General features: G+C 50.6%; 1 protein-coding gene across 1 annotated transcript in view; it reads left to right on the top strand.

Moving 5' to 3' along the window:
* The window catches only part of SPTB (spectrin beta, erythrocytic), a 123,121-nt gene that overhangs the window by 94,900 nt on the left and 3,818 nt on the right, over nt 1–24,403 (top strand). Inside the window, exons 20-33 of the mRNA XM_080934428.1 lie at nt 267–530; nt 838–1,044; nt 1,424–1,513; nt 3,368–3,646; nt 4,258–4,388; nt 5,321–5,525; nt 5,767–6,141; nt 7,423–7,667; nt 8,849–8,987; nt 9,367–9,451; nt 10,447–10,643; nt 10,883–10,932; nt 11,376–11,451; nt 21,546–21,784. Of these exons, the coding sequence (XP_080790554.1) occupies nt 267–530; nt 838–1,044; nt 1,424–1,513; nt 3,368–3,646; nt 4,258–4,388; nt 5,321–5,525; nt 5,767–6,141; nt 7,423–7,667; nt 8,849–8,987; nt 9,367–9,451; nt 10,447–10,643; nt 10,883–10,932; nt 11,376–11,451; nt 21,546–21,784 (2,582 nt within the window). The remainder of the gene's footprint in view (nt 1–266; nt 531–837; nt 1,045–1,423; nt 1,514–3,367; nt 3,647–4,257; nt 4,389–5,320; nt 5,526–5,766; nt 6,142–7,422; nt 7,668–8,848; nt 8,988–9,366; nt 9,452–10,446; nt 10,644–10,882; nt 10,933–11,375; nt 11,452–21,545; nt 21,785–24,403) is intronic.

Here is a 24,403-nt window from a genome sequence, read left to right as displayed (position 1 = left end):
AGAGGGCATCAGATTTTATTACAGATGATTGTGAGCAACCCTGTGGTTTCTAGGATTTGAACTCAGGACCTCTGGAAGAACAGTCAGTGCTCTTAACCGCTGAGCCATCTCTCCAGCCCTAGAGTTATTTTTTTATGTGGCCTTACTCAAGGTCTGAGTCAATTCCTGGCCTTACCAACCTCCCCTCAGGATTTCTCTTGCAACTCCAGTAGGGCCCCCTCAAAGGCCACTGAAGCCCAGAGTGAACTCTGCTCCTTCCCCCACAGGAGGGGAGGCAGCTGATGGTAGAGAAGCCCCAGTTCAAGGATGTGGTGTCAGAAAGGCTGGAAGCCCTGCACAAGCTCTGGGATGAACTGCAGACCACCACAAAGGCGAAGACTGAACAACTCTCCGCCGCCCGGAGTTCTGACCTGCGCTTGCAGACCCACGCTGACCTTAACAAATGGATCGGTGCCATGGAGGACCAGCTGCGATCAGATGACCTGGGCAAGGATCTGACCACCGTCAACCGGATGTTGGCTAAGTTGAAGGCATGTGAGCAGGCTGTACACTCAGAGTGTTAGAGCAGAAGGGATCTTAGGGAGCCAACCTGAACCCTTAAAGTGCCTGGTGATTGACAAGCCATCTCTTGCCTCTTTGCAATGGGTAAATCAGGAATCTTGTAAAAAGGCACACGGGAAACACAGGAGGAAGGACAGAGGAGATGCATCCAGGGAAACTTCTTGGGGGAGGCTACTCTTTAAAATGGCCTTTAAGGATGGGTGGGAGATGGGTAGGTGGCTGGAGGCACACCCTCGGGTATCACAGACGGTACCGACACTGCTTCTTGTGTCCCAGCGAGTGGAGGAACAAGTGAATTTGCGGAAGGAGGAGCTGGAGGAACTTTTTGCCGAGGCACCCTCGCTAGGAGCGGAGGCAGGAGACACGGACATGAGCATCGAAAAGCGGTTCCTAGACCTTCTAGAACCTCTGGGGAGGAGGAAGAAGCAGCTGGAATTATCCAAAGCCAAGCTCCAGATAAGCCGGGACTTAGAGGATGAGACGGTGCGTGGGCTGAGGTGCCAGCTGCCATGAGGGTAGCTGGTTGATGCCCAGAGCAGTCTTGGCAGCAGACAACTGGTCATCTCCCCCCTTATCTCATAGGGCTGCTTTAGAGAGTTCGTTAAATAGAAAACCAGGGCGGGTACTTTGTGAATGGGAACTTACAAGTTGCTTGCCAGTACTGATGGGGAGACTTTGGGAACAAAATTCCACTTTGGGATCAGGAACAGGTTATTTGGAACCTTAGTTTGAAACACCTGTCTGTAAAGTGGGGACAGAATCCGAGGCAGAATCCACCTTGTCTGGCTCTTTGTGGGTGTCCAGGAAAAGGTGGCTGTCTGTGATTATTATCAGCTATACCCCCCCTTTCTGGTCTCTGCAGCTCTGGGTGGAAGAGAGGCTGCCACTGGCTCAGTCAGCTGACTATGGCACTAATCTGCAAACTGTGCAGCTGTTCATGAAGAAGAACCAGGTGAGTCTCATCTCACCAGCACATCTGCCCCTGCTTGTTCCAGCCTGGCCCCGGGGAGTCTGGCCTAGCCGTGATGTGTGATCAGCTGGTGACAGCAGATTATTGCTCCTGATGCCAACTCCTCAGTCTCCTCACTTCATTTGAAGTTGCAATGCAGAAAGGGCTTTAGTGGCTGCAGAGAGGCTGGGCATTCATGCTACTTAGGGATTTGGAACCACCAGACTCTACCAGACTCAAATGAGTACCTGGCTTAGGGTGGGGGAAAGGAGGGTGTCCAGCATACTGTTGTAGTCCTGTTTTTGGTGGCTTCCCAAGAGAAGGCCACCAGCACCACAGCATCTCCTGTCCTCTTTTGGGGCTAAGCTTGGCTTACCCAGCGTCCTCAGGGTATATAGATCCTGTTCCTCTAGACACATGACCATCCCTGTGAGGTTTCAACCCCATTAGAAAGCCACTGAGTTCGGACTCTGAGTTCCAGAAGGAAGCATCTACTGAAGCATCTCTTTTAGAATAGATTAGGTACCTGTGGCTGGAGTCCCGAATACGAGCAGATACCAAACAGTTTTCTTGTCGAGGCTGTTGAGGGAGTCTGACTCCTAAGAAAGCCAGCTGTGTGGGGGGACTACAGTGGTTTCATGCCTGGCCTGGGCCAATGCCCAGGCCTTTCTCTGGAAATCAAGATTCTGAGTGTAACATACAATAACACACTCGAGCAGACAGGTGTTTGTGTGTATTGCTAGTCATGTGTTTTATGTCAGTGCTCTGCCCACACCCAGTCCTTGTTCCTGCCTTTAGATGATTTTAAAGGCTTGAAGGAAATTGTCAAGATGCAGGAGGAATAAGGAGCCTAAGAGTACATACTACCCCAGGAAGCTTTTTAATCCCCAGAAAGGAGATCAAGTATCAGGGCCTTCTGAAGAAAACGTAACCAAGTCACCAGAGTGGGCGGGGAAAGGCCATATTGGTGGCCAGAGGCTCAAATAAGAAATAACAATATACAGTTCAGATTTGAGCCATAGAAATAAAGACAAACGAAAGCTCAGGCATCCCACGAGGGGATGAGCCAGCAGCTTGTTCTTTTACCTGGAACAAAGATGGCTGTTGCAGGTTCGGAAGTTGTTTCCCTTTCCTCTAGCACAGACACCTAAAAATCAAACTCTGAGGGAATATATGGTAGGAAGCAGTCAGGAGTGTGGGTTTGGCCTGTGAATGTAGCTTGGATGATGGACCCTTGCCTGCCGTGCCCAAAGCCATGGGCCAGATCCACATACACTGGGCATGTGGTAAACACCTGTAGCTCCAGTGTCTGGGCATAGTAGAGGCAGAAGAATCACAAGTTCAAGATCAGCCCAGAGCTACATAAGACCCTATTTCAAAAAGTGTGGTGATGCGGTTGACGGAGGGCATACTGGAGCGAGGGTGAACTGGAGGGAGGGGTGGATGGGCAGTTAAGAGAACTTAGTGCTCTTCTAAAACACCTAAGTTCAGTACCCAGCACCTCCACTAGACAGCTCACACCTGTCTATAACTCCCATTCAAGGGGATCTAACCCCTTTTCTGGCCTCCATGGGTACCTGCATACATGCGGCATGCACTCAGACACACAAGTAGAAAGATAAATTAATAAATAAAAGTCTTTTTTTTAAAACGTCAAGACTTTGGAATCTGCTACTGCTGTGTTCAGTCTCAGCCCCTCTTTCACGGTCCTGTGCGGGCTTCCCAGGACTTGTCTCAGAAGAGTGCATCCTGCCACACTTGCTCTCTGGCAGGAGGGGGAGGGAGGGTCTCCTGCTGTCGACCCAGCCTCCTCTTCAGTGGCAGGGCTCTGCCTCTGAGTACTTCCTCTGGCCACAGACCCTGCAGAATGAGATCCTAGGCCATGCGCCACGGGTGGAGGACGTGCTACATCGAGGGCAGGAGCTGGTGAGGGCAGCCGAGATCGACTGCCAAGAGATCGAGGAGCGCCTGGGGCATCTGCAGAGCTCGTGGGACACGCTGAGGGAGGCAGCAGCCAGTCGGCTGCAGCGCCTGCGGGATGCTCATGAGGCACAGCAGTACTACCTGGATGCTGGCGAGGCCGAGGCATGGATCAGCGAACAGGAGCTCTACGTGTTCTCTGATGACCCCCCTAAGGTACACTGGGGCAGAGTCTTCGAGCCAGCTGAGCAGACAGGCAGAGCTGTGGTGGGCAAGCTGTTGGAGAGCCTGGAAATCCGGGTGGTATAGGTGTGTAGGGAACCCACAGAATCCTGCTCTGCTGTGATACATCCTTAGGGCATCCTACCTCATTAAGAACATTCCTACAGTTTTCCGACTTGCCACTAGGGGGTATTCCACGCAAAGGCTCTTCATATCACATGGTGGCCGTGCTGTGAGATGGGTGGCAAAGGACATAAGGGGGTCTCCCGAGACTGCAATGACCCGATCCTTTCTCCAGAAAAGCCACTGTCATTTTGGGGGATTGGGGAAGAATAGGTTACCTTCTCCAGGCCAGCTAATCCTGGACCTAGGACATTTCTACAAGCACAGACTTTTGGGGATGGGCTTGAAATGAAGTGCAGAAACAGAATAAGACTCTGAGGAGCTGAGCCAGTCTGGGGACAGCTTTTCTAGGAGGCAGGAACCGGAAAGGAAGGTACGTGGCTTTCCCTCTCAGCCTGGCTCCCCAGAGTTTAACTGGAGCTTTCTAAAGGAGTATGGTGTGGTGGGGCAGGGCGCTGTGCTCACTGCCTGCTGCCTCGCAGGATGAAGAGGGCGCCATTGTGATGCTCAAGAGGCACCTGCGGCAGCAGCGCACTGTGGAGGAATATGGAAGAAACATCAAACAGCTGGCTGGCCGCGCCCAGGGCCTGCTGTCTGCAGGCCACCCTGAGGGGTACGTGTGCCTCCTGGGCTGGCATGTGGCATCAGACCAGGAACCCTTCAGGTCCAAAGAGGGAGAAATAGAACCAGTTTCCCCAGATCTAGAGTTTCTGGACCACAGATTGTCCCTATTCTGTCTTGTTCCTTGGGTTGTGTCAAGAAGTCCTACAAGATAGATAGGCCACCAAGACTGTGCCTGTGTAAAGGTCAGAGTCAGAATGCCCCTGGTGAGCTGAGAACACCAGTCTTTTGAGGAGTTAGCCTATACGGAGAGATCCTAAAGACCAACTCTGGTTTTGGTTTGTATGAGACAGGGCTTCTCCGTGTAGCCCTGGCTGCCCTGTACTTCTCTCTATAGACCACACTGTCCTCTAACTCAAAGAAACACACCTGCCTCTGTCGCCTGAGTGCTGGGATTAAAGGTGTGCACCACCACCAGCAAATCCTTAGGAAGGAGTCAGGTAGATACTGGCCAAACCTCAGACTTCACAGGCTGCTCCAGCCATGGACACACACACACACACACACACACACACACACACACAGTCTCCTTGGCAGCCACCCCACACATCTCCCAGGGAGCCCCCGAGAATTGGGTCTCTGGTTCCGTCCTTTCCTGGACAGTTAATTGGGGTCACTCCACCGAAGCTGCACTGCTTCCTGCAGAGGACAGTAAAGAAGATCCACACTTTGTGCTTGAATCTGTGACCTCCCCAAAGAGCCCAATTCTTTTCCTGGGAAAAGCAAAACAAAAACAAAAAAAAAAAAAAAACCCTTTAATTTCTGGGGCCAGCTACTCTGGGTTTTTCTATTTTGTTTTGGTTTGTTTCGTTGTACTGAGGATGGTGCCTATGGCCTCACACCTGCTAGGCAAGAATTCTACCCCAGAGCTGCCCCCAGGCCTTGCTCTGGGTCTTGATCACCTTCCTTGAATTTGGATCCCAGGGAGCAGATCATCCGCCTCCAGGGGCAAGTGGATAAGCAGTATGCAGGGCTGAAGGACATGGCGGAGGAGCGGAGGCGGAAGTTAGAGAACATGTACCACCTGTTCCAACTGAAGAGAGAGGCTGATGACTTAGAGCAGTGGATCACGGAGAAAGAGATGGTGGCCTCGTCCCAAGAAATGGGGCAGGACTTTGACCATGTGACTGTGAGTACCCACAGTTTTTACTCTCGGACAGTAGATACAGGCAACCATCACTCCAGACCCACATGACTCCCCTGCCAGCTGGGAGAATGTCACAGAGATGTAGTCACACACGTGGAGAACAGCTGCAAGACAGTCTGCCCGGGAGAGGGTGACAGTTAGTTCCAGGTGGCCACAGTGACACCCTGGCAAAGTGACCCCTGCCTGCCCCTACCTAACCCCATTCTCTCTACCCCACACCCAGATGCTCCGCGACAAGTTCCGAGACTTTGCCCGGGAGACTGGGGCTATCGGGCAGGAGCGAGTAGACAACGTGAATACGATCATCGAGCGGCTCATCGACGCAGGCCACAGCGAGGCAGCCACCATTGCTGAGTGGAAGGATGGGCTGAATGACATGTGGGCAGACCTGCTGGAGCTCATTGACACCCGCATGCAGCTGCTGGCTGCCTCCTATGACCTGCACCGCTACTTCTACACAGGCACTGAGATCCTGGGCCTCATAGATGAGAAGCACAGAGAGCTGCCAGAGGACGTGGGGCTGGACGCCAGCACAGCTGAGTCCTTCCACCGGGTCCACACTGCCTTTGAGCGGGAGCTCCACCTCCTGGGTGTGCAGGTACCGTCCACCCACTTCCTGCCTGCAGCCGCCTTCTCCCGGTATTGGTGTTGGGGTCCCCACTTGGCTCCTGTGGGGGAACCTCTAGAATGGGCATCAGACTGTTTTTCCTTAGACAGCCAACAGCTTGGGACAGAGCGCAGAAGCTCTCAGACGCTTGTTAGCTGCAGGAGTAGTTCTGCAAGCTGTAGTTTCCTGGCTTGTGTTCCGCTTATCGGCTAACGCACAGTGCTTTTTCAGTACTGGGTATTATTTTAAGGGATGCGCATAGTGGCTGGATCTTCCCAGGCATCTCTAAGTAGGCACACACATTGTGTCTGCAGCCAAGGACAGTGAAGTTGGTATAGGCTGTTGCCATGGGAATAGTAGATAGAAAGTGGAGCCTAGTGGACTGGCTCTAGACCTCTCAGGCTTAGTTAGCTACCAGATTGGCCTGCCTTTCATGGGGCTCTAGGGTCCCTAAGATCTACTTAAATCCCCCCTCTGATCACTAGTGCATACCCTGAGGGATCTCTGCAGACTCTCTGGGTTCCTCAGAACTTGGTGTAATAGACGGGATCAGTGAGGGACATCGACTGCCAGAGGTTCCCGTGGCTTCCAGGGGACTTGGGAGAGTTGGGCTGGCAGTATAGCCAGCTCCACAGGATTCAGGGAGAGAACACCAAAGCAGATTCGACCTCTTAGTTCATATTAGGGATTTGTCCTCCAGCTGAAGGTGATACCTGGTATGTAACAGTCATATCTGGAGTGTCAGAGCTACTGAGGCAGGTAGAGCTCCATTGAGGTATCAGGAGTGAGGCATCATTGTCTCTGAGTTGGCCTTGGTCAAAAAATTTAGGGTAGGCCCATCCTTGAAGAGGCAGCATGCAGGGTGATGAGGACCAGGGACCTGGGTATATAGTTCCAACCCCAGTTGTCCCCTTGGTTATTGGGAGGAACCTGGGCCTCCCACTCAGCATCCCCGCGTCTTGGTTCCCCCATCACAGAAACAGATATAATCGTACCTCTTTGATAGATTGCAGTGAAGATGAAGAGAGTTAATTAAATTTCTAGTGCTGTGCTTAGGTCAGTAGTTACACTCATTTCTGTACTTACTGAGGAGGCCAAAGGAAAATGAGACCCTTTTGCTCTCAGACTCTGGGCCAGAGCCCAGCACATGTCCTGGGTAGCCAGAGGTACTAGGGCAGGAAACCCTATCCTGAAGCATCCTGCCTTGCAGTAGTGTCCAGAGGAGGACTTGGGAGGAGACAGATGGCCTTCCAGCCTTACACCTCATCACAGGTGCAGCAGTTCCAGGATGTGGCCACCCGACTGCAGACAGCGTATGCTGGGGAGAAGGCAGATGCTATCCAGAGCAAGGAGCAGGAGGTGTCCGCAGCATGGCAGGCACTGCTCGACGCGTGTGCTGGGCGCCGAGCTCAGCTGGTGGACACAGCAGACAAGTTCCGCTTCTTCAGCATGGTGCGCGACCTCCTCTCCTGGATGGAGAGCATCATCCGGCAGATCGAGACCCAGGAGAGACCCAGGTGAGGGGCATCCTCAGGGATGCTCTGGTATATCCTAGGAGAGTCAAGGCTCCTCCAGGAGGAGTGATCGCAGACTGCCCAGTGCATGGAAATTCCTAAGGGGTACCAGAGGCCTGATCTGGGTTCATCTTCTACTGTGAGAACTGACTGTTTGAAGATAATAGGATGACGGTATCAGCCATTTTGAATCTCCAAGAGGACCATGACCAACCACTGTTGTCAGTGAAAGCACATGAGTCACATATCTGGATAGGCTAGAGGCCATTCTTCTCCAGTACTCGATGTCAAACTCACTCCCCTAAAACTCACTATAAAGATGACTGTCCATAGGAAGCAAGGTCAGGCTCATGGAAGTCCAGCGGGCTGAACCTCTGCCTCAGCAAGTGTGGTGACCTGTCTCTGTCTCTCTGCCCCAAGGTACTTTGACCCTTTTGTTGAGATATAATTGGCATGGCATGCTCTCCTTGTCCTTTTAAAATTGTATCATCTGTGGTATTCATATATTTTCTAATGATTCAGTCATTCCCTCACAATCTAAGTTAGTATATTTCATCATCACCACACATTAAAACAAACAAACAAACAAACAAAAGTCCTGGCCTAGCTGTGGCATCACAGGTCTTTAATCCCAGCACTCAAGAAGCAAAGGGAGGCAGATCTATGAGTTCAAGGTCAGCCTGGTCTACAGAGCAAGTTCAAGGACAGCCAGAGCTACACAGAAAAGCCCAGCGTCAAAAAACAAAACAAAACACCATTACACGCACAGCACTCACTGTACTCTCTGCCTCTGGCCCCTGGGCAGCTGCTTTTGTAACTCCCTGTCTATTGACCTAGTCTCTACATTTTTTGTATAAACAGTATTGCTTAGTGTATTGTCTCCTGTGACTGGCTTCTTTCCCTCAGCCTGTTTCAAAGATTTATCCACATAGTGTGTTTCAGTAATTCATTCCTTTTTACTGTTCAATAATATCCCCAGGCTTTTTTAGGGTCCCTGCTCTCCTGGCTGAGTCTCTGAGCAGTGAAGACACTAACATGTCAGGGTTACTTGTTGGGGCCGGGGCAGGGAGGAATTCCTGGCTACCCAGAGAGAAGGAAGTAGAGACAGGACTCCTCAAGGCATGTCTGAGTGGCCCAATTTTGTCTCTCAAACTGCCTCTCTGCCCTGGCCCTCCTGTCCCCAGGGATGTCTCCTCTGTGGAATTGCTCTTGAAGTATCATCAGGGCATCAAGGCGGAGATCAATACTAGGGCCAAGAACTTCAGCACCTGCCTAGAACTTGGGGAGTCCCTGCTACAGAGGCAACATCAGGCCTCAGATGAGGTGAGTCTCTCTCTGTCACTGTGCCCATGCTTGCTGGCCAAGCAGCTTCAGGGAATGGGGAGAAGAGGAGCTGAGGTGCCTGCAAGTCAGAAATCAGAGTCATTTCAAGCCCATCCCCTGCCTTAAGGATGTGGGTGCTCCCTAAAGGAGAGGAGGCTCATACCTGCCCAGTACCCACATGTGTCTGTCCTCAGGAGCTATTGACTCTACTTCTCAGGTGAGACACCTAGAGATGAAGTGACTTATCACCAGCAAGTAGCAGAATCGGAGACTTGAATCCAGGACCATGTGACCCCACTTGTTCTTTGCGGCTGTCTGTGACTGCCTCAGACAGTAAGGCATCACCAAAGCCTGGACTTTCCCCCCTTTCTCTCCTTAGATTCGGGAGAAATTACAGCAAGTGATATCCAGGAGGCAGGACATGAATGACAAGTGGGAGGCCCGCTCTGACAGGCTCCACATGCGTGAGTAGAGCTCAGGGCTGGGGAACCCGAGGGCAGGGCCTAGCAGACCCCAAGTACACCAGGCCTGGAAGAAACTCCGTGGCAGTACTCAGTGACAAAGCCACGGGCCTGAGGAGAGGCAGGCAGCAGGTCTGCACAGATAAATGCTCTACCTTCTTACCCCTGCCCACCCTCCTCATCCTTTCCTACCCTTCCCCTGTGGAGTTGTGTCTTGGAGAGGTCAGGGAAGCTCTAGTTCTCCTGAGTATTTGGCCTGCAGGTGGTTCCGTGGAGGTCTTAGCAGCACGAGACTGAGGTGAGGGGGGAAGAAAATCTTACCTCTCGGGTAAGGTGTGAGCAAAGTTAAAGCCAGGACTAATTGGTCTCCATGCTGGCTTGTCTGTGACTGTGTGCGATAAATAAGGGAAAGCATTTGAGGCAGGGGATTGCTCCCTAAAGCAAGGCAGTATAAGCCACATGGAGGTGGTTCCAATGGCTGCCTTAAAAATATGACTCTCACTTTGCATGGTGGTGACATATACCATTAGTCTTAGCAGTCAGGGAGTGGAGGAGAGAGGACTGAGAGTCTGAGGTGGCCAGCCTGGGCTGAACACCAAGACCTGTCCCAAAGGCTAAGGGGAGCAATGAAGCCCAGTGATAGAGTATTTACCTAGCATGAGCAAAGGCCTGAGTTTGATACCCAGCATGACAAAAAATGAAAATAAAATAGCATACACTTACAAACTTTGACATATATGTAATTAAACTTATATACATGTCGATACATAGATTTTGTTTATCTGTGCAACCATTGCTAGAAATGGGTGGATTACACATGTAAAATTTTGTGTAGCCATGGAACCATTGGTAGAGATAAGTGGGTCTCTAGTGTCAGGGTGAAGTGGCTTTAGGCAGAAACTCACAGCTGAAGACGGTACCCATAGAGTTGAGGGCTACCTGGATGCTGACTGGCCCTTGGGCCTTGTGGGTGGGTTTGTGACTTGTTCTTGTGGCAGTGCTGGAGGTGTGCCAGTTCTCGAGAGATGCTTCTGTGGCCGAGGCATGGTTGATTGCCCAGGAGCCCTACCTGGCCAGCCGGGACTTTGGACATACAGTGGACAGCGTGGAAAAACTCATCAAGAGGCATGAGGCTTTTGAGAAGTCCACAGCCAGCTGGGCAGAGCGCTTTGCTGCCCTGGAGAAGCCCACCACGGTGAGCTGAGGCCGTCTGCAGGACTGGGAGGGCGGCAGCTCTTGGGATGGTGTGGTCCTAACTCACATGTCAGGTACTCAGGCTGGTACGAGGGTGGACATACAGGTGACACCAAAGGCAAATGATGTGACTCGGGCTGCAAACGTTAGGATATATTCTGGTGCAGGGCCAGACTTGGGTCCTCTGAGAATTAGCTCCCCTATGTGGCTGCTCTGACTCTTGACCTTTTCCTCTCCCAGCTTGAGCTTAAGGAACGCCAGACTCCAGAAAGACCCACAGAGGAACCTGGGTGAGTGTCAGCCCTGTGTTCCGTGTACAAGGAGCCAAGCATGCTATAAAGGGGTGACTGGGGAGGAGGAAAGGGCATCCACTAATCAACAGCTGCCATGTGAACAAACAAAAACCCTTTGACCTCTCCTGGGTGCTCTGTCAGCACAACCCAGAATGTACAGAGCTCTGCTGCACCAGACACAGAAGCCTGAAGCCCAGTGCAGGAAGGAAGGGTTAGCTAACAGTGCCTGTTGCTATGCCAACCTTTCCCTTAGGAACTCCCGGACACTGCCCTTAGACTGCCTCATATGGAATTCATCCATTTCTGAAGTGTCTGAGCACCTCTGGGAAGGAGAGCCTTATGTCCTATGCATGCTCTGTGCTCCCAGTGGGTGGAAAGCCAGGAGAGCCAGGCCTTGCAGAGAGACGCCTGTCACTAAAGAGAGGTTGTGTCTTCTTTAGGCCTCAAGAGGAGGAAGGCGAGACAGCTGGCGAGGCTCCCCAGGTCCACCACGCGGCCACTGAGAGAACATCCCCGGTCAGTTTCATGTCCCGCTTGTCTAGTTCCTGGGAGTCGCTGCTGCCAGAGCCTTCTCACCCCTTCTAGGCTCAGCCAGGGCAGAAGGAAGGCGAGGACAGGGTGTGCTTCCTGGTCCTCACCCTCATCCTGCCCACATGCCCCCTAGGAGCTTCCTTCAGATTCGTCTACTTTTATACTTAGATTTTAATTCTTAAATAATTCCTCTCCTTCCAACCCAGAAGCCAGCCCACCAACATGATTCTGCAAGTTTGGTTTCCTCTAGCTTAATAAATTTTATGGGATAAATACAACACCATCAGCACAGGGGAAACACTTTACTCAGAGTTGATTCTGTTGAGTACATGGTCTCTCTTCCCATTTTCCTTCAAACACCATCCTTAGCACAGTGCCCTCTCCTTATACATGCTGGCACATACATGTACACAGGCACATGAACCGACAGACCTGCCTCATCCTTACCGGAGCCACTCACAGACATCATCTAGCGGATTTGTTCTTTTCAGACAGAGCCCATCCTCTATGGCTGCTGGTCATAGAGTTTGACTGTGGAGATGGCTCTAAGGCAAGATTAGACTTGAATCCTGCAAGTGTGAAGGAGATCCCCCGAGCTGTTAGTACTGCGAGGAAGCCCCTGGTTTACAGAATAGAACAGCGAGCCCTATCTGAGGGGTTTAAAGAAAAAAGCTCCAGAGGCCTGGGGTGTACAGCTGTAGGACCGTGCCCGGAAGGGGGTCTTTCTGGTCCTGAGAGTCTGATCAGGGAGCCTGGACAGCTGTGACTCAGGCTAGGGATACGCTATGGGGAACAGCCGGCTGAGATGAACGCAGTCTGCATGTGGTTTGCGCCACTGCATGGATCCCCGTGGCATGTGGCTTTGGGTATCAGAAGCAGCAGATAACTTCATGTACTCCCCCTTTCTCAGAGCCCAGGTGAGTGTGGAGTAACCTTGAGTAGGGATTTAGAAAGGCTAGCAACCTTGGTGGAAATCTCTGCTACACTGGTTACCCTGAGAAAAGTGCACATACCTCCCTGTGCAGAGTCACATGCACATGCACATGCACACCTTGTTTCTTTGGTACCATTTTCTGAGCTGCACCAACCCATCATGCTCAGCAGAGGGCACTGTTGGGCTCTGCTGGAAGACCTATCTCTGAAGATCCTGCTGCTGTTCCCATCCCCGTCTGTGGTAGACTGTCTTCCAGCTCCCTTTTCCCAGCACCAACTCCCCTGACCCATCCCTAACCCCACTCCCACCAGAGGGAGAGAGAACTCCAGGGGCTATGGACTGTGAACAGGGCTGGAGCTGTCCCTGCCTCCTGCCTCCACCCACGCTTCTGCCCTGCATCCCTGTGTGTCTGCATGCCGTGGTGTCCCCGGTGTGTGGGCTTCATGACCACCTGAGCATCTCGACACCACTGTCTGTCGTGTACGTGTACGTTTGTGCAAATGTAACTACATGTGCACCTGAGCCACCTCCATCCAACACTTGAATTCATCACTGGGTTGGGAGGAATAAAATTTGCTTAAATCTGAGTGTTTCTCTGGGGGAGGAGTGAGCCCCTATGGGAGATCCTGGCTGAGGAACCAGCCACTCACCAGATTGGAAAAGCAGCCCATGTCTGTACCAGAAAGCAACCAGATGGCTAATCAAATGAACACCAGGCCCAGGGCCTCCTGGAGAGAGCCTTCTTCCTGCTGCAGCTTCTTCCCAAACCTTAAAGCTGCAGGGGGGGGGGGGGGAGCATATAACTCCAAATCATCATTGATATGCAAAAAGATGGAACCCATGCAGACAAAAAGCCCAACCCCCTAAGCTCACTGCAGGCCCCCTTTACTGCCCTTAACAACCTCTGGCCCATCACAGGAAGGTTCAGTTGTCTGCTGTGCCTTCTCATGAATTGGCCTGAGGTGCCACGCTCTCCTGCTGGTCCTATCTGTGCAGTCTGGTGTCGGGTTCTGTAGTATAGATACATGCCACATTGCTTCGTGTAAAAGCTCTTACTAATGCATGTCGCTTCCTGCTGGAGTGGACCAAGCGCCCTTGCCCTACCTGGATAGAGCATCCCACAGGGCCCTGTGGTCCTCGATCCGGCCTTCCCCTTCCTGTGTGTGTACATGCAATGAATGAGCTGCCAAACCATCACTGTGCAATGCCACTACTGCCCCTCGCCTCTGCATGTTAGAGTGCATTCCGGTGAAAATCAGTCCCTTCCCACAGGTAAGTGTGAGGCCAAGCCAGAGACACAAAGTATCACAAGAAGCAAGACTCAATGAAGTCAGAATGTCTAGGGTCTGGTCTTTGGTTCTGTTTAACCTGTGTGGGTTTGGAACCCTCCCTATCCCTGAGTCTCTTGCCTTATGAAGGTCTTTTCATAGGCTTACAGAAAGTCCACATTCCCATGTGTCAGTGGTGTAGCCTTTCAAGGGAGAGGCTGGGGGAAATGACTTTTCCTTCCATCTGCTCCTAACTCTGAGACCCCAGCAGATACTGTGAAACCAGGATGGGGAAGGAGAGGTCACAGCCCAGGGCATTTGCCCTTGTCCCTATTTGAGGAAATAGCTGGGGTTTAAACCTGCACACTGCCAGAAGAGGAGCCCTGAAGGGGCCTGGTCATTTCTTTGTGTCTTCTGCCAGAGGGTAAGGCAGGAAAACGCTCTAGCAAGGGACAGACACCCTCTGCTTTATGTGCCTTCTCTTCACCTAGGAAAGGGTCTCGGGAGTCTCCCGTGTGTTCTTCATCTTCCAGGCATTGCTGACTCAGACTCCCCAGTGTCATGTTTGTGGAAGATGTTTTCTCCTAGGAGGGAGGAGAGTTAGCTCCCATGGAGTTAAGGAGTGTTACCCCCAGGCTCAAGACCTACACTCTGCTGTGTAGGAAGTGTCCCTGCAGGGGGCGGGAGGGGGCTGGGATGACAGGAGTGACACCCCTTAAAGACATGGATGCTGCCGAGGGGCTGTAACAAGAAACACTCAGTTTGGAACCAACATACCCTTCCTGACTCTGGGTCCCCAGGCGAGGCCCAATGTGCAGTGTAGTTGGACCCTGGGGATTGAGGCCACTCCAGTGCTATTCGTGGTCAGCCTTCAGCAGGGAAGAGTCTTACCCGAGGGTAGTTCACAGACACTGCTTTTTTTAAAAGTGTGACCTTCCATGAATGGCCACACAGCCAACTTCCCTTGCGGCAGGCTGAGCATCGGAGCAGGGCTGATGGGGTGATCTAAATCTTGCTGATCTTTCTTCCTGTCTCAGAGGCTTTGGGAGACCAGCCAGCACTTGTGAGTGAGGGGCAGTACTCCAGGGACTGTGCGGTCACTGGAACCTGGGTCCATGGCCACCTTTGTGGCAGGTCCTTGCTAGCTCCAGCCACAGTTGCCTCCAGCAGCCTGGAGTTTAACTCAGAAGTAAGGCTCTGGCAGTGGATGTGGTGGGTGTGGACCCGTAGCTATGTTTCTTCTTCCCTGACGAGCTTCCCAGTCCTTGCCCCTCCCCACCCGTGAACAGCAGCTTTTTCAGACATTTTGCCTCAAATGCAAATCCTCTTTGTTCCAAATGGGCAGTCTCAGCCTGGAACAGACGTCAGCTTTGCTCCAAACTTGGGCGTGTTTCTGTCTCCCCAGGATGCCTGAGTCAGCGGCAAGGGTGGACGCCTGCAGTCTGGCACTGTGCCCTGGCCAGCTCCCTGAGAAACCGGCTCTCTTTCTGGGCATTATCCACAGCAGGGTGTGCCCAGCTCTCTCTTTGCAAGGCCAGATGCTAATGTCTGGTCCTTCTGCTGCAAAATCTCCCCCAAGTTCTTTGTTTCAACCTGTGTGTCCTTCCCATCCCCCATACTGATGGACTCAGGATGAGACTCAGCTAACATTTGGAAGCACCTCAGATGTGAGTAGGAAACAGCCTACTTGACAGGGCCACAATCCAGGTCACTAAGAAACCCAGCAGCCACCAGCTCCTCTAAAGTCAGCACACAGGTCATGTGCATTGAAGAGCACTTCTGAAGACACCTCCCTTGCTCTCCTCTGGTGGCAGTGGACCAGGTCTCCTCCTGTGTCCAAGAGAAGCCTACAGGCTGATTTCCCACCTCTTTTTCCTTTGTTCGGTGGCCTGTACCATATTCCCTCTATCTCTCCCAGGGCCCCCAGTAGACAGATCAGATGACAGCTGGCTGTTGGGGTGTAAGACAGAACCTCTCTGCTTCCAAACCCCAATTCTGGGAGCCCCTCACCATCTCCTGGCCTGCCATCTGAGACAGTTTGCCTTTCCTTCCCCACTCCCACACTTCTGGTTCAACACAGCCTCTCCTTTCTCCTTTGGGGTCTCTGTCTACCCCAAGTCTCTGTTTTTGTGTCTTTGGCTGCTTCTCAACTCTGCAAATTGATTCTTTTTCTCCTCTTGCAAACAGCTGTCTTCGAGCAGCCTTTACAAACTGTCTAGACAACCCTTCTCCCTCAGAGCCCAGAAGCCACGGCATTAGACACTGGGAAGAATAAACATCCTGGACTGCTAGAGTGGCTGCCTCTGCTCATCCTGCTTTCTCCTGTTACTGTTTGGTTGCCTAAGGCGTCTAGCAGTGTGTCTTTGGTAATACAAACCCCATTTCCAGCTCCTTCCGGTGTAGCCTATATGTGATTGCACCCCTTAACAAATTGGCCACACGCCTTACATAAGCTGGGCACATCTCATTTAGACTGGGAACCCACCAGGTGATATCTTCTTCAGGTGTCTCAGTATTATAAACACACCTGAACTGAATAGAAAGAGCATTGCGTTTGGAGTTATCGTCCACCTTCGTTAGATATGTGACTGGGCAGGATTCTTGTTCCCCCTGATCTGTAAAACAGAGGCTAAGAGGCTTGCAAAATAGAATGTGCGTAGAGAACTTGACACTTAGCACATGGTCATTTAGGTCCTGTCATCCTTACCCCAACCCTTCATCTTTTAGAAGAACCTTCCCCCTATGGACTAGAACATTACCAAGGTTGTAGACACAAACCAGCCTGGAGACCTCCATCTGTGACACTCCATCCAGATGCTAACACGTGTCCAGAACTTAACTCACTGCTAACATGGAACAGTCTGTTTCGAGGTCTGTTCATGCCTCCTGGCTCTCACCAACATGAACAATAGAGGGAAAACTGTTGGCAGGGTTCTTTTACTTATGGGTACATCTTAATTCACTGAGCATCTTCAGAAAGACCCTGTGCTGAGCATCTTCAGAAAGACCCTGTGGTCCTGAGGCAGGATACTTTGGCCTGTAGATTTAATGGTCAGTATGCAGTCCCCCACTCCACCTGCTGGCTGATTCTGGAAATGCATCTTAAATTAGTCCCCAGAAGGAATAACCCACTCTGTCCACTTTCCCACTGCGCAGTATCTGTGAGGAAGATTCCCACCCTCTTGTTCACTTCCCCCACCAACCCAGTTTCCAGGCTCCATCAAGGCTGTCTGCTTAAAAGCCAAGCTTATGTGACTTACTTGACTTTGCAAGGCTCTGTCAAGATTCCAAGACTCAAATAGCTATCCTCCCAGGAGCCAGGGGTCTTTCCTTGTTTAGCCTCAGTCCCCGGAGGTCCTACAAGGCTCTTCCAAGTATCTTTTCTCTCCATAATGTCCCTCAACCAGCAGCCAATTCCATTCTCAGACATTGTGCCGGCAGCTGGTACGCACATCTTCCCATCAGACACCTCTTCTTTATCTGTTTAACAAATCAGCAAACCAGCCTCTACTGCAGGCAGTGTCTCCTCCTTTTGCAGGCCCACCCTGCCCACTTGCCCCCTCTTAGGGTCTAGACGTTTTCACCCCTCCCAGCCTGACCCCAGAATTTCTTCCAGGTACTCCCACATTCTCCCCCAGGCTGTCCCGAGCTCCTTGAGTGTTGACCCCCCTCATTGGTGCAGAACCTGAATGTTCCTTAGGATCACAGCCTGCTGAGTGCATAGAAGTCATCAGGGGCTCTGATCACCTCCTCAACCCAGAGTCTATGCAGCGCCTGTCTGTCTATAACATGCACCTCTGCTGAGTCCTGACAAGAGGCTACTTCTCCTGACACTTCTACCAGAGGTTCCTCTGCCTGTCAGTGCAATGGCTCCCCCTCAGTCCGCTCTTGCTTCCAGGGAGAACAAGGAAACTGCCACCTCTTCCTGTCCCTTCCCTAGTCTATTTAACCTTGGAACCCATTGGGTTTGTTTGTTTGTTTGCTTGCTTGTTTTTTAAAGACGGGGTTTCTGTGTGTAGCCCTGGCTGTCCTGGAACTTGTTCTGTAAACCAGGTTGGCCTTAAACTCACACAGATCAGTCTGCCTCTGCCTCCTGAGCACTGGAATTAAAGGCCTGCACCACCACCACCACCAGGCAAAATTAGTCCTTCCATTCCAGACATCCACCAACATGATCTCTGGTTCCATTTTTGGATGGATCGTCGTTCAGCAAGCTGTTTGCTAGGAACTCCTTGTTCGTCTAACCTAGAAAGAGACAGTAGCTCATTCAGCAACACTGCAGGCCTCAAATCCACTCGTGGAAGATTTGGAGCTAAGCCCAGGCAGCCCAGGGAATGGCTGGGTCTTTGGTCAGCCACTTGGCTCCTTTGGCTTCCTGACACCTGAATGGCTAGGCTAAAGGGCTTGTATTGCCTCCCTCTCAAATTTGCAAGACCTTTTTGGGTCAGAGAAATAAAGCTGTAGACTCTTGCCCTGAATCTGCTAACCTACTGTGTGATCCCAGATCATCCCAGGACTTTCTGGAACCCAATTTTCTAATCTCTGGTAGGACTGGATGATTCCGTGGTTCCCAAGACCTTTTCACGGTCTCCATAAGTCCAAGAACTGTTTTCTCGGATCCCTTTGCAGGGACTTCATCTGCCATTGCTACCTCCTGCCTTTGCTGGTGGGACCTGCTTTCCTAATAAGGTCTCTACCTCCATCCCCTGCAAGATACTGGCTGCTAGTAAAAGGCCCCAGGGGACATTCCTGATCTCAGCTGAATTCCAGAGACCTCTGCCCACCACTGTGCCCATGCTTCAGGCACACTGCTAGGAGGCACCTCCCTCTCACTTCCCTACTGCCCTGTGAACTTTGCTCTGTGGATCAGAACCCCTTTCTGCTTTGTTTCTGCCTACCAAGTGTAGGTAAAGTCTTCCTCAGCGTCTTCACAAAGTTGTGAGATCTTTGTAAAACTCCCAACATGAATTACCAGGATCTTTCATTAAGAAGCATTTGTTGACCTCGGCCCTAGCTAGTGACCTCGAAGACACTTTCTCTTATTCATTTTCAAGAGCTTCATGATTACGTCTGAGCTGCCCTGAAGGACTCTCCCATGTTCCTGTCTGGAGCCTTAGAATATTCCTACTGAAACAACAGAGGAGGTGGCAGGTGGGACCTTGCCTGCCAGCAAGCAGCTAGGATTCCCCATTAAGGATCACTGAGGCATCCTGACAACCCCATACTCTAGGAAAACTAGTATTTGAAATGGCCATGCTGACTACACAGGCACTGGCCATAACAGCTCAGAACTGGGAGACAGATGGGTTTGGTCGGATCATAACAGCCGACATTATTGTCTTACTCTGAAAGGCTTCATATCACCCATAAAGTGGTCACAGGTCCACCTTACAAGCAGACAGCATAAGGAAGGTTTAGTGACTTGCTGGGTTCTCTCCTATTCCCAAGATAGGGGTCCAGAGACTTCATTCCAGGCTTGTCTAACCCAACACCTGAGCTTTGGGCATTAGGGTACAGTGGGACAAAGTTCTGTGGGGAAGGGGTGGTCTACTATGGAAGGGGTGTTTCTTTCCCTTTTCTATCCCCTACTCCTCCAGACGTTGGGAGCTGAAGAAAAGACAAACTCTGGGAGGCTCTCCACCCTCCCCTGCATCCACTGTCCTCCCAGCAGATCTAGTGTGTGTCTCCCCAGTCCAGGAGGGAACTGAGGACTTGCAAAGCCAAAGCCCTCCACCTCCATCCTCCCTCTGAGGTCTTGACCTTTGTGTGGGGTTGGAAGCAGGTTACACTGGAATACACTCCAAGACCAGAGAAGAAATGGTTGCAATTACTGGAAAGCCCCGAGTTTCAAAGCTAACTTGTAACACAGCCAAGTCTGCTCAGAACACCCTGGCTCCAGCCTAGGCTTGGTCTCTGCCTAGTATGCAGCAGCAAGAGGCCAGCCCGAGCTGAATGTATCTTGATTTTTAAAGGCCACTCTCACAAAGAATTAAAAGTGTAGGAAGCAAATATAGAAGGGCAGGGGCTGGGAGAGGCACAGCTGAAGGCAGGTTGTAACCGGCTGGTGGCATCTTCTCCCAGACATCAGCCCCCTCCTGGCCTGCCTCTAGGAGAGGCATTGTGCTCACATTTTGCCCTCTGGACAGAGTCCCTCTCCTAGAGGATAAGAAAGACCTACCAGACTTGAGGCTGGAGCTGAGAGGTAGGCCATGAGAAGAGGCTTCCCGTTCTGTGTTGGTGATTGCCTCCAGAACTTTGGATCTGAGGCAGAAGGTAGGCTGCACTGGGGCCACATGACTCCAAACTGAGATTTGAGGTCCCATCCCATCCATATCTGCTCTTTCTCCTCACTAGAAAGTAACAGTGCAGGCACTTCAGGGCCTTTGAAGCCTTGGGGACAATGCTTGCTCATGGCAGACACTCTGAGATACAAATTCTTCAGCATAGTATCCTGACCACAGCCCTCAAAGGATTCTAACAAAGGAATGAGAATAGCATAAAATGCAGTTCTGGAGTACATTCTTCTAATTACCTGTATACCCACTGACTATATATATAGCATCTCAAAAGCCATTAACCTCTGAGCATCGTTTTTCTCGTTAAATATAGAAAAATGTTTGGTCAGTGGTTTCCAAATGCTTCCAGCCAGGTTTCCTTTCTTTTTGAATGAAATCTTACCAGAAGAGCTTGTTTCTTGAGCACAATCAATATGGTAGGGACAACAGACCGCTTCTCCTGTCTTCTGACCACTGCCTTTGAACTTCACCCACTTGGCATCTCATAGTGCCTCCTTAGGCAGAGCCCAGTCCTGACAACTGTTGAAAGTACCCAGTTCATCTTAAAGCTTCAGTTTTACATCCAGTCTTGCTCATGCCCTTTGCTAAGCTCCCAGCAAAAAGGACAGGGCCTGCCCTTTTCCAGTTCCTCCCTGCTCCTCCCAAAATGTTCTGAGCATCATGTATCCCTGTTGGGGATGCCTTCCCACCTCATCCCCGGGTTACCAGCAGTCAGCCACAGGAATGACTCTCTAGCCCCATGGCCCAAGAGAAACTGCCTTCTTTGGTACCCAGTCAGAAGACCCTCCTATTGTTCTTGCCTCAGAGGGGACCTGTTTGAGATATCTAGCTAGGAAATGGGGTGCCCCTTCTCTTTTCATCCGTACCTAATGCCTACAGCCAGGAGCTACTTCCTTCACTTGACTTGCTCTGCAGGGAGCCCATGCAGAGGTAAACACAGATTTCCACAAGACAAACAGCCAGTGGTGTCAGAATCCCTGTCCTACCTAAAGAGTTCCTCCCAGCTGACAGGAGAGGGCTTGTCAGAACCTGAAGAGACTCGATTTGTTTTATATGGTGAGGGGATTGCTTCTCAAGTTTCTGGCAAAGATATGGTTTAGTTAAAGATGAGGGAGAATTATGGCTTCAGTTACAATTTGAAGGTTATAAGAGTATTCGCTCAACACCCTCATCCAGATGGCTTGTAACACTGCTGCGTGCAGCAGGCCCTTCCTACAAAGTATTTTCAGAGCCCCACCGTGTCTCAAAATTGAAAATATTTGGAGGAAGGAGGATTGGGCCCTGGAATAGGCTTTAGAAAGTCCCTCTGGATGTGTTCATTGCCAGACCCCTTCATCTCCCTCTAACAACCCCCTTTTGCTAATTAAGATGAAGATGGGGCTACCCTATAGTGAAGTCAGGGAAAATGAAGCCAGAGACCAGGAAAATGAGTAAGCATCCATCCCAAGTTATAGGAGAGCCAGAGTGAGCTCAGCAGCTTGTAGCAAAAGAGAACTGGGCTCAGGTGGAAAGGGCCAATGAAAAGCTACCCTTGGCCTGAACCTTTATGAAGGCCTGCTCCTCTCTTGTGCCCCTGGGCAGGGGGAAGAAAGAGGACCATGGCCTCAGGATCTGCAAGCGCCACCCCTGCCAGGACACAAGGATGGGGAGGAGAGGCCTGCCACAGAGCCCCTCTTTAAGGTCCTGGACACGCCCCTGAGCGAGGGCGACGAGCCCACGACGCTGCCAGCCCAGCGAGACCTCGGGCACACTGTGCAGATGGAGGGCTACTTGGGCAGAAAGCACGACCTAGAGGGGCCCAACAAGAAGGCCTCTAACAGGTGTGTGGGGAAAGGGCTGCTGGGGAGGCCGAGCAGCTCTAAGGGTCATCCCACCAGCAGAGCTTTGGTGACAGAGGTATACATTGGGGAGAGTGGTCCTGAGCCTTAGGCTATCCCCTTGGCATGATAGGAGAAGCCTATCTTGATTTTGGTTCCGAGTTCAAATACTATGACTTCATCAAACATTGCCAATCCCTCAAGTTATGTTCCCCATTTGTAAAACGGAATGAGGATGGAGCTGGGTGTAGTGGCACATACCTTTAAGCCCAGCATTCAGGAAGCAGAAGCAGGCACATCTCTGAGTTCGAGGTCAGTCTGGTCTACATAGTTCTAGGGCAGCCAGAGCTACATAGTGAGAACCTGTCTTTACCCCCTCTCCCCCAAAAAAATAATAAAAAAACCGAATAAGGGTGGATGATAACAATAACAGGCCTGGGCTGGAAAGATGGCTCAGTGGTTAAGAGCACTGACTGCTCTTCCAGAGGTCCTGAGTTCAATTCCCAGCAATCACATGGTAGCTCACAACCATCTGTAATGGGACATGATGCCCTCTTCTGGTGTGTTTGAAGACAGCTACAGGGTTCTCATATAAATAAAATAAATCTTAAAAAAAAACAAACAATAACAGGCCTTTACAGAATGGAGGCTGTGCCTGGTAAACAGCAAACTCATGATGAGCACTGGCCAATTTTCCCAGTGGTGGGCAACAGGAAGCCCTGGCACTGACATGGTATTAACCAAGCCTCACTTTTACCCATCTGGACTCCACTTGGTGTTAAATGGGAAACGACAAGGAATAATAGTGCCTATATGCCTTGTGCAGATTTCTCCCAGTGCTGATGTAAAGATAACAAGCAGGCATCCTTTCATGTCACTGAGCGATGGTCATGTTCTGTCCCTATCTGGGGTCCCTGGGGCCCTTTCCTTTTAGCGAAATTACAGGGACTGGGCCATCGGCTTGTGGCAGAAGAGAAGTAGGCTCAGGTGGGGAGCACTAGAAGGTGGAAGCCAGTGTCACCTCTAGAACTTCAAAAGGGACGACCATTCAGAGACTCGGTAGTCCTGGAGAGATTCACTGTTTAAGTGAATAACAGAGTCTATAGGAAGGCTAACATTTACTGGGCATCTACTGTGGGCTTGGCAGTCTAGTAGGACTGCTCAGATGTTTACAGCTACAATGAAGACTGATGTTTACATGTTCCAGATGGGGAAACAGCACCTTGGAGGTGAAGTCATTTGCTCAAGGCAGGACTGTACACCTTCTTAGCCACTGCCTTATTGCAGGAGGAAGGACCCTGAGCTCAGTCAGGACACCTGGGCTTTGTGGGAAGGGCTCTGCAACAGCTTCATCCAAATCAAGTTCTCTTCGGCCAGATGGTACTTCTCTCTGTGCCATCCTAGCTCCTCACCTGCCTTCAAAAGACAACCAGACATTGGCTGCACAGACAGACAGAGGAAGACAGGAAGGAGAAGAAGCTGAGTGTGCCTTAATATAAAAATGCAGTGGCATACTTCCCATTGTCAGTACAGGAGTTTGGACAAGCTGCTGAGTGCTCAGGAGCTCGGACAAAGCCACTCTGAGCTCAGGAACCCAGACAAGTCACCATGAGCTTGGGAGCTCAGTGTTCTCCAAATAACAACCATAGAAACCAGCCTAGACTTGCAGAAATCTGCCGTGTGAGGGTTTTTGTTTGTTTCTTTCCTTTCTTTCTTTTTTTTTTTTTTTTTCCTTAAATGATAGGACAGAGTTAAACATGCCTCTAATACGAACTTCAAGACAAGTTTAGGCGAATACTTGAAACCCTGGCTCAAAAAACAAGCACAAAACAACAGAAAAGAAGGTAGGATAGTATACCAAGTATAATACACATGTACAGGCACGCACACGCGCGCATGCACACACACACACACATATTTCTCACATTACTGTTAAATTATAACTTTTTACCTATTATAAGGTAATAATAAAATACTATAAATTTAAATTTTGCATAAAAGTATTTACTTTTAAATAATATTGAGGTTATGAGGAAATACTTATGGTGTTATGCTCAACATTAACCAGAATATAAAATGGAGTATGAATGAATGGGCATGTAGCTCAGTGATAGATGGTCTGGACTTTGGGTTCAATTCCTAGTGTGTGTGTGTGTGTGTGTGTGTGTGTGGCAGGGGGAAACTGAACAATATACAATACAATCTAATTTTAATAATCTCTGAGAAGGAAAAAGAGAACAGAAAAGACTAAGAGGACACACAATATATGAACAATGGTTAACTTCTGATTGTCAAATTACATGTAGATGGTTTTTAATCTTCTCCTCTTTTTTTACTATTAAAAGTTAAAATAGTGCAATAGAAATAAGCAGCAATTAATTAATGGGGAAAAAAATAACAGCAGTGGCGGCAGCAGCAGCAGCAGCAACAGCAACAACAACAATAGCAGCATACACCTTTAATTCCAGCACTCTGGAGGCAGAGGCAGGTAGATTTGAGTTTGAAGCTAACCTGGTCTGCATCAGGAGTATGGGTTCCAGGACAGCCAGGATGATGGCAGTGAAATCCTATCTCAGAAAAACAAGCAAAGGGCAGGAGAGATGGCTCAGCGGTTAAGAGCAC

Source organism: Micromys minutus (assembly GCF_963924665.1).
Source record: "Micromys minutus genome assembly, chromosome: 1".
NCBI classification, from domain to species: Eukaryota; Metazoa; Chordata; class Mammalia; order Rodentia; family Muridae; genus Micromys; species Micromys minutus.
The sequence above is the reverse complement of the archived record's forward strand: the minus strand, read 5'-3'. Positions and strand labels throughout refer to the sequence as shown.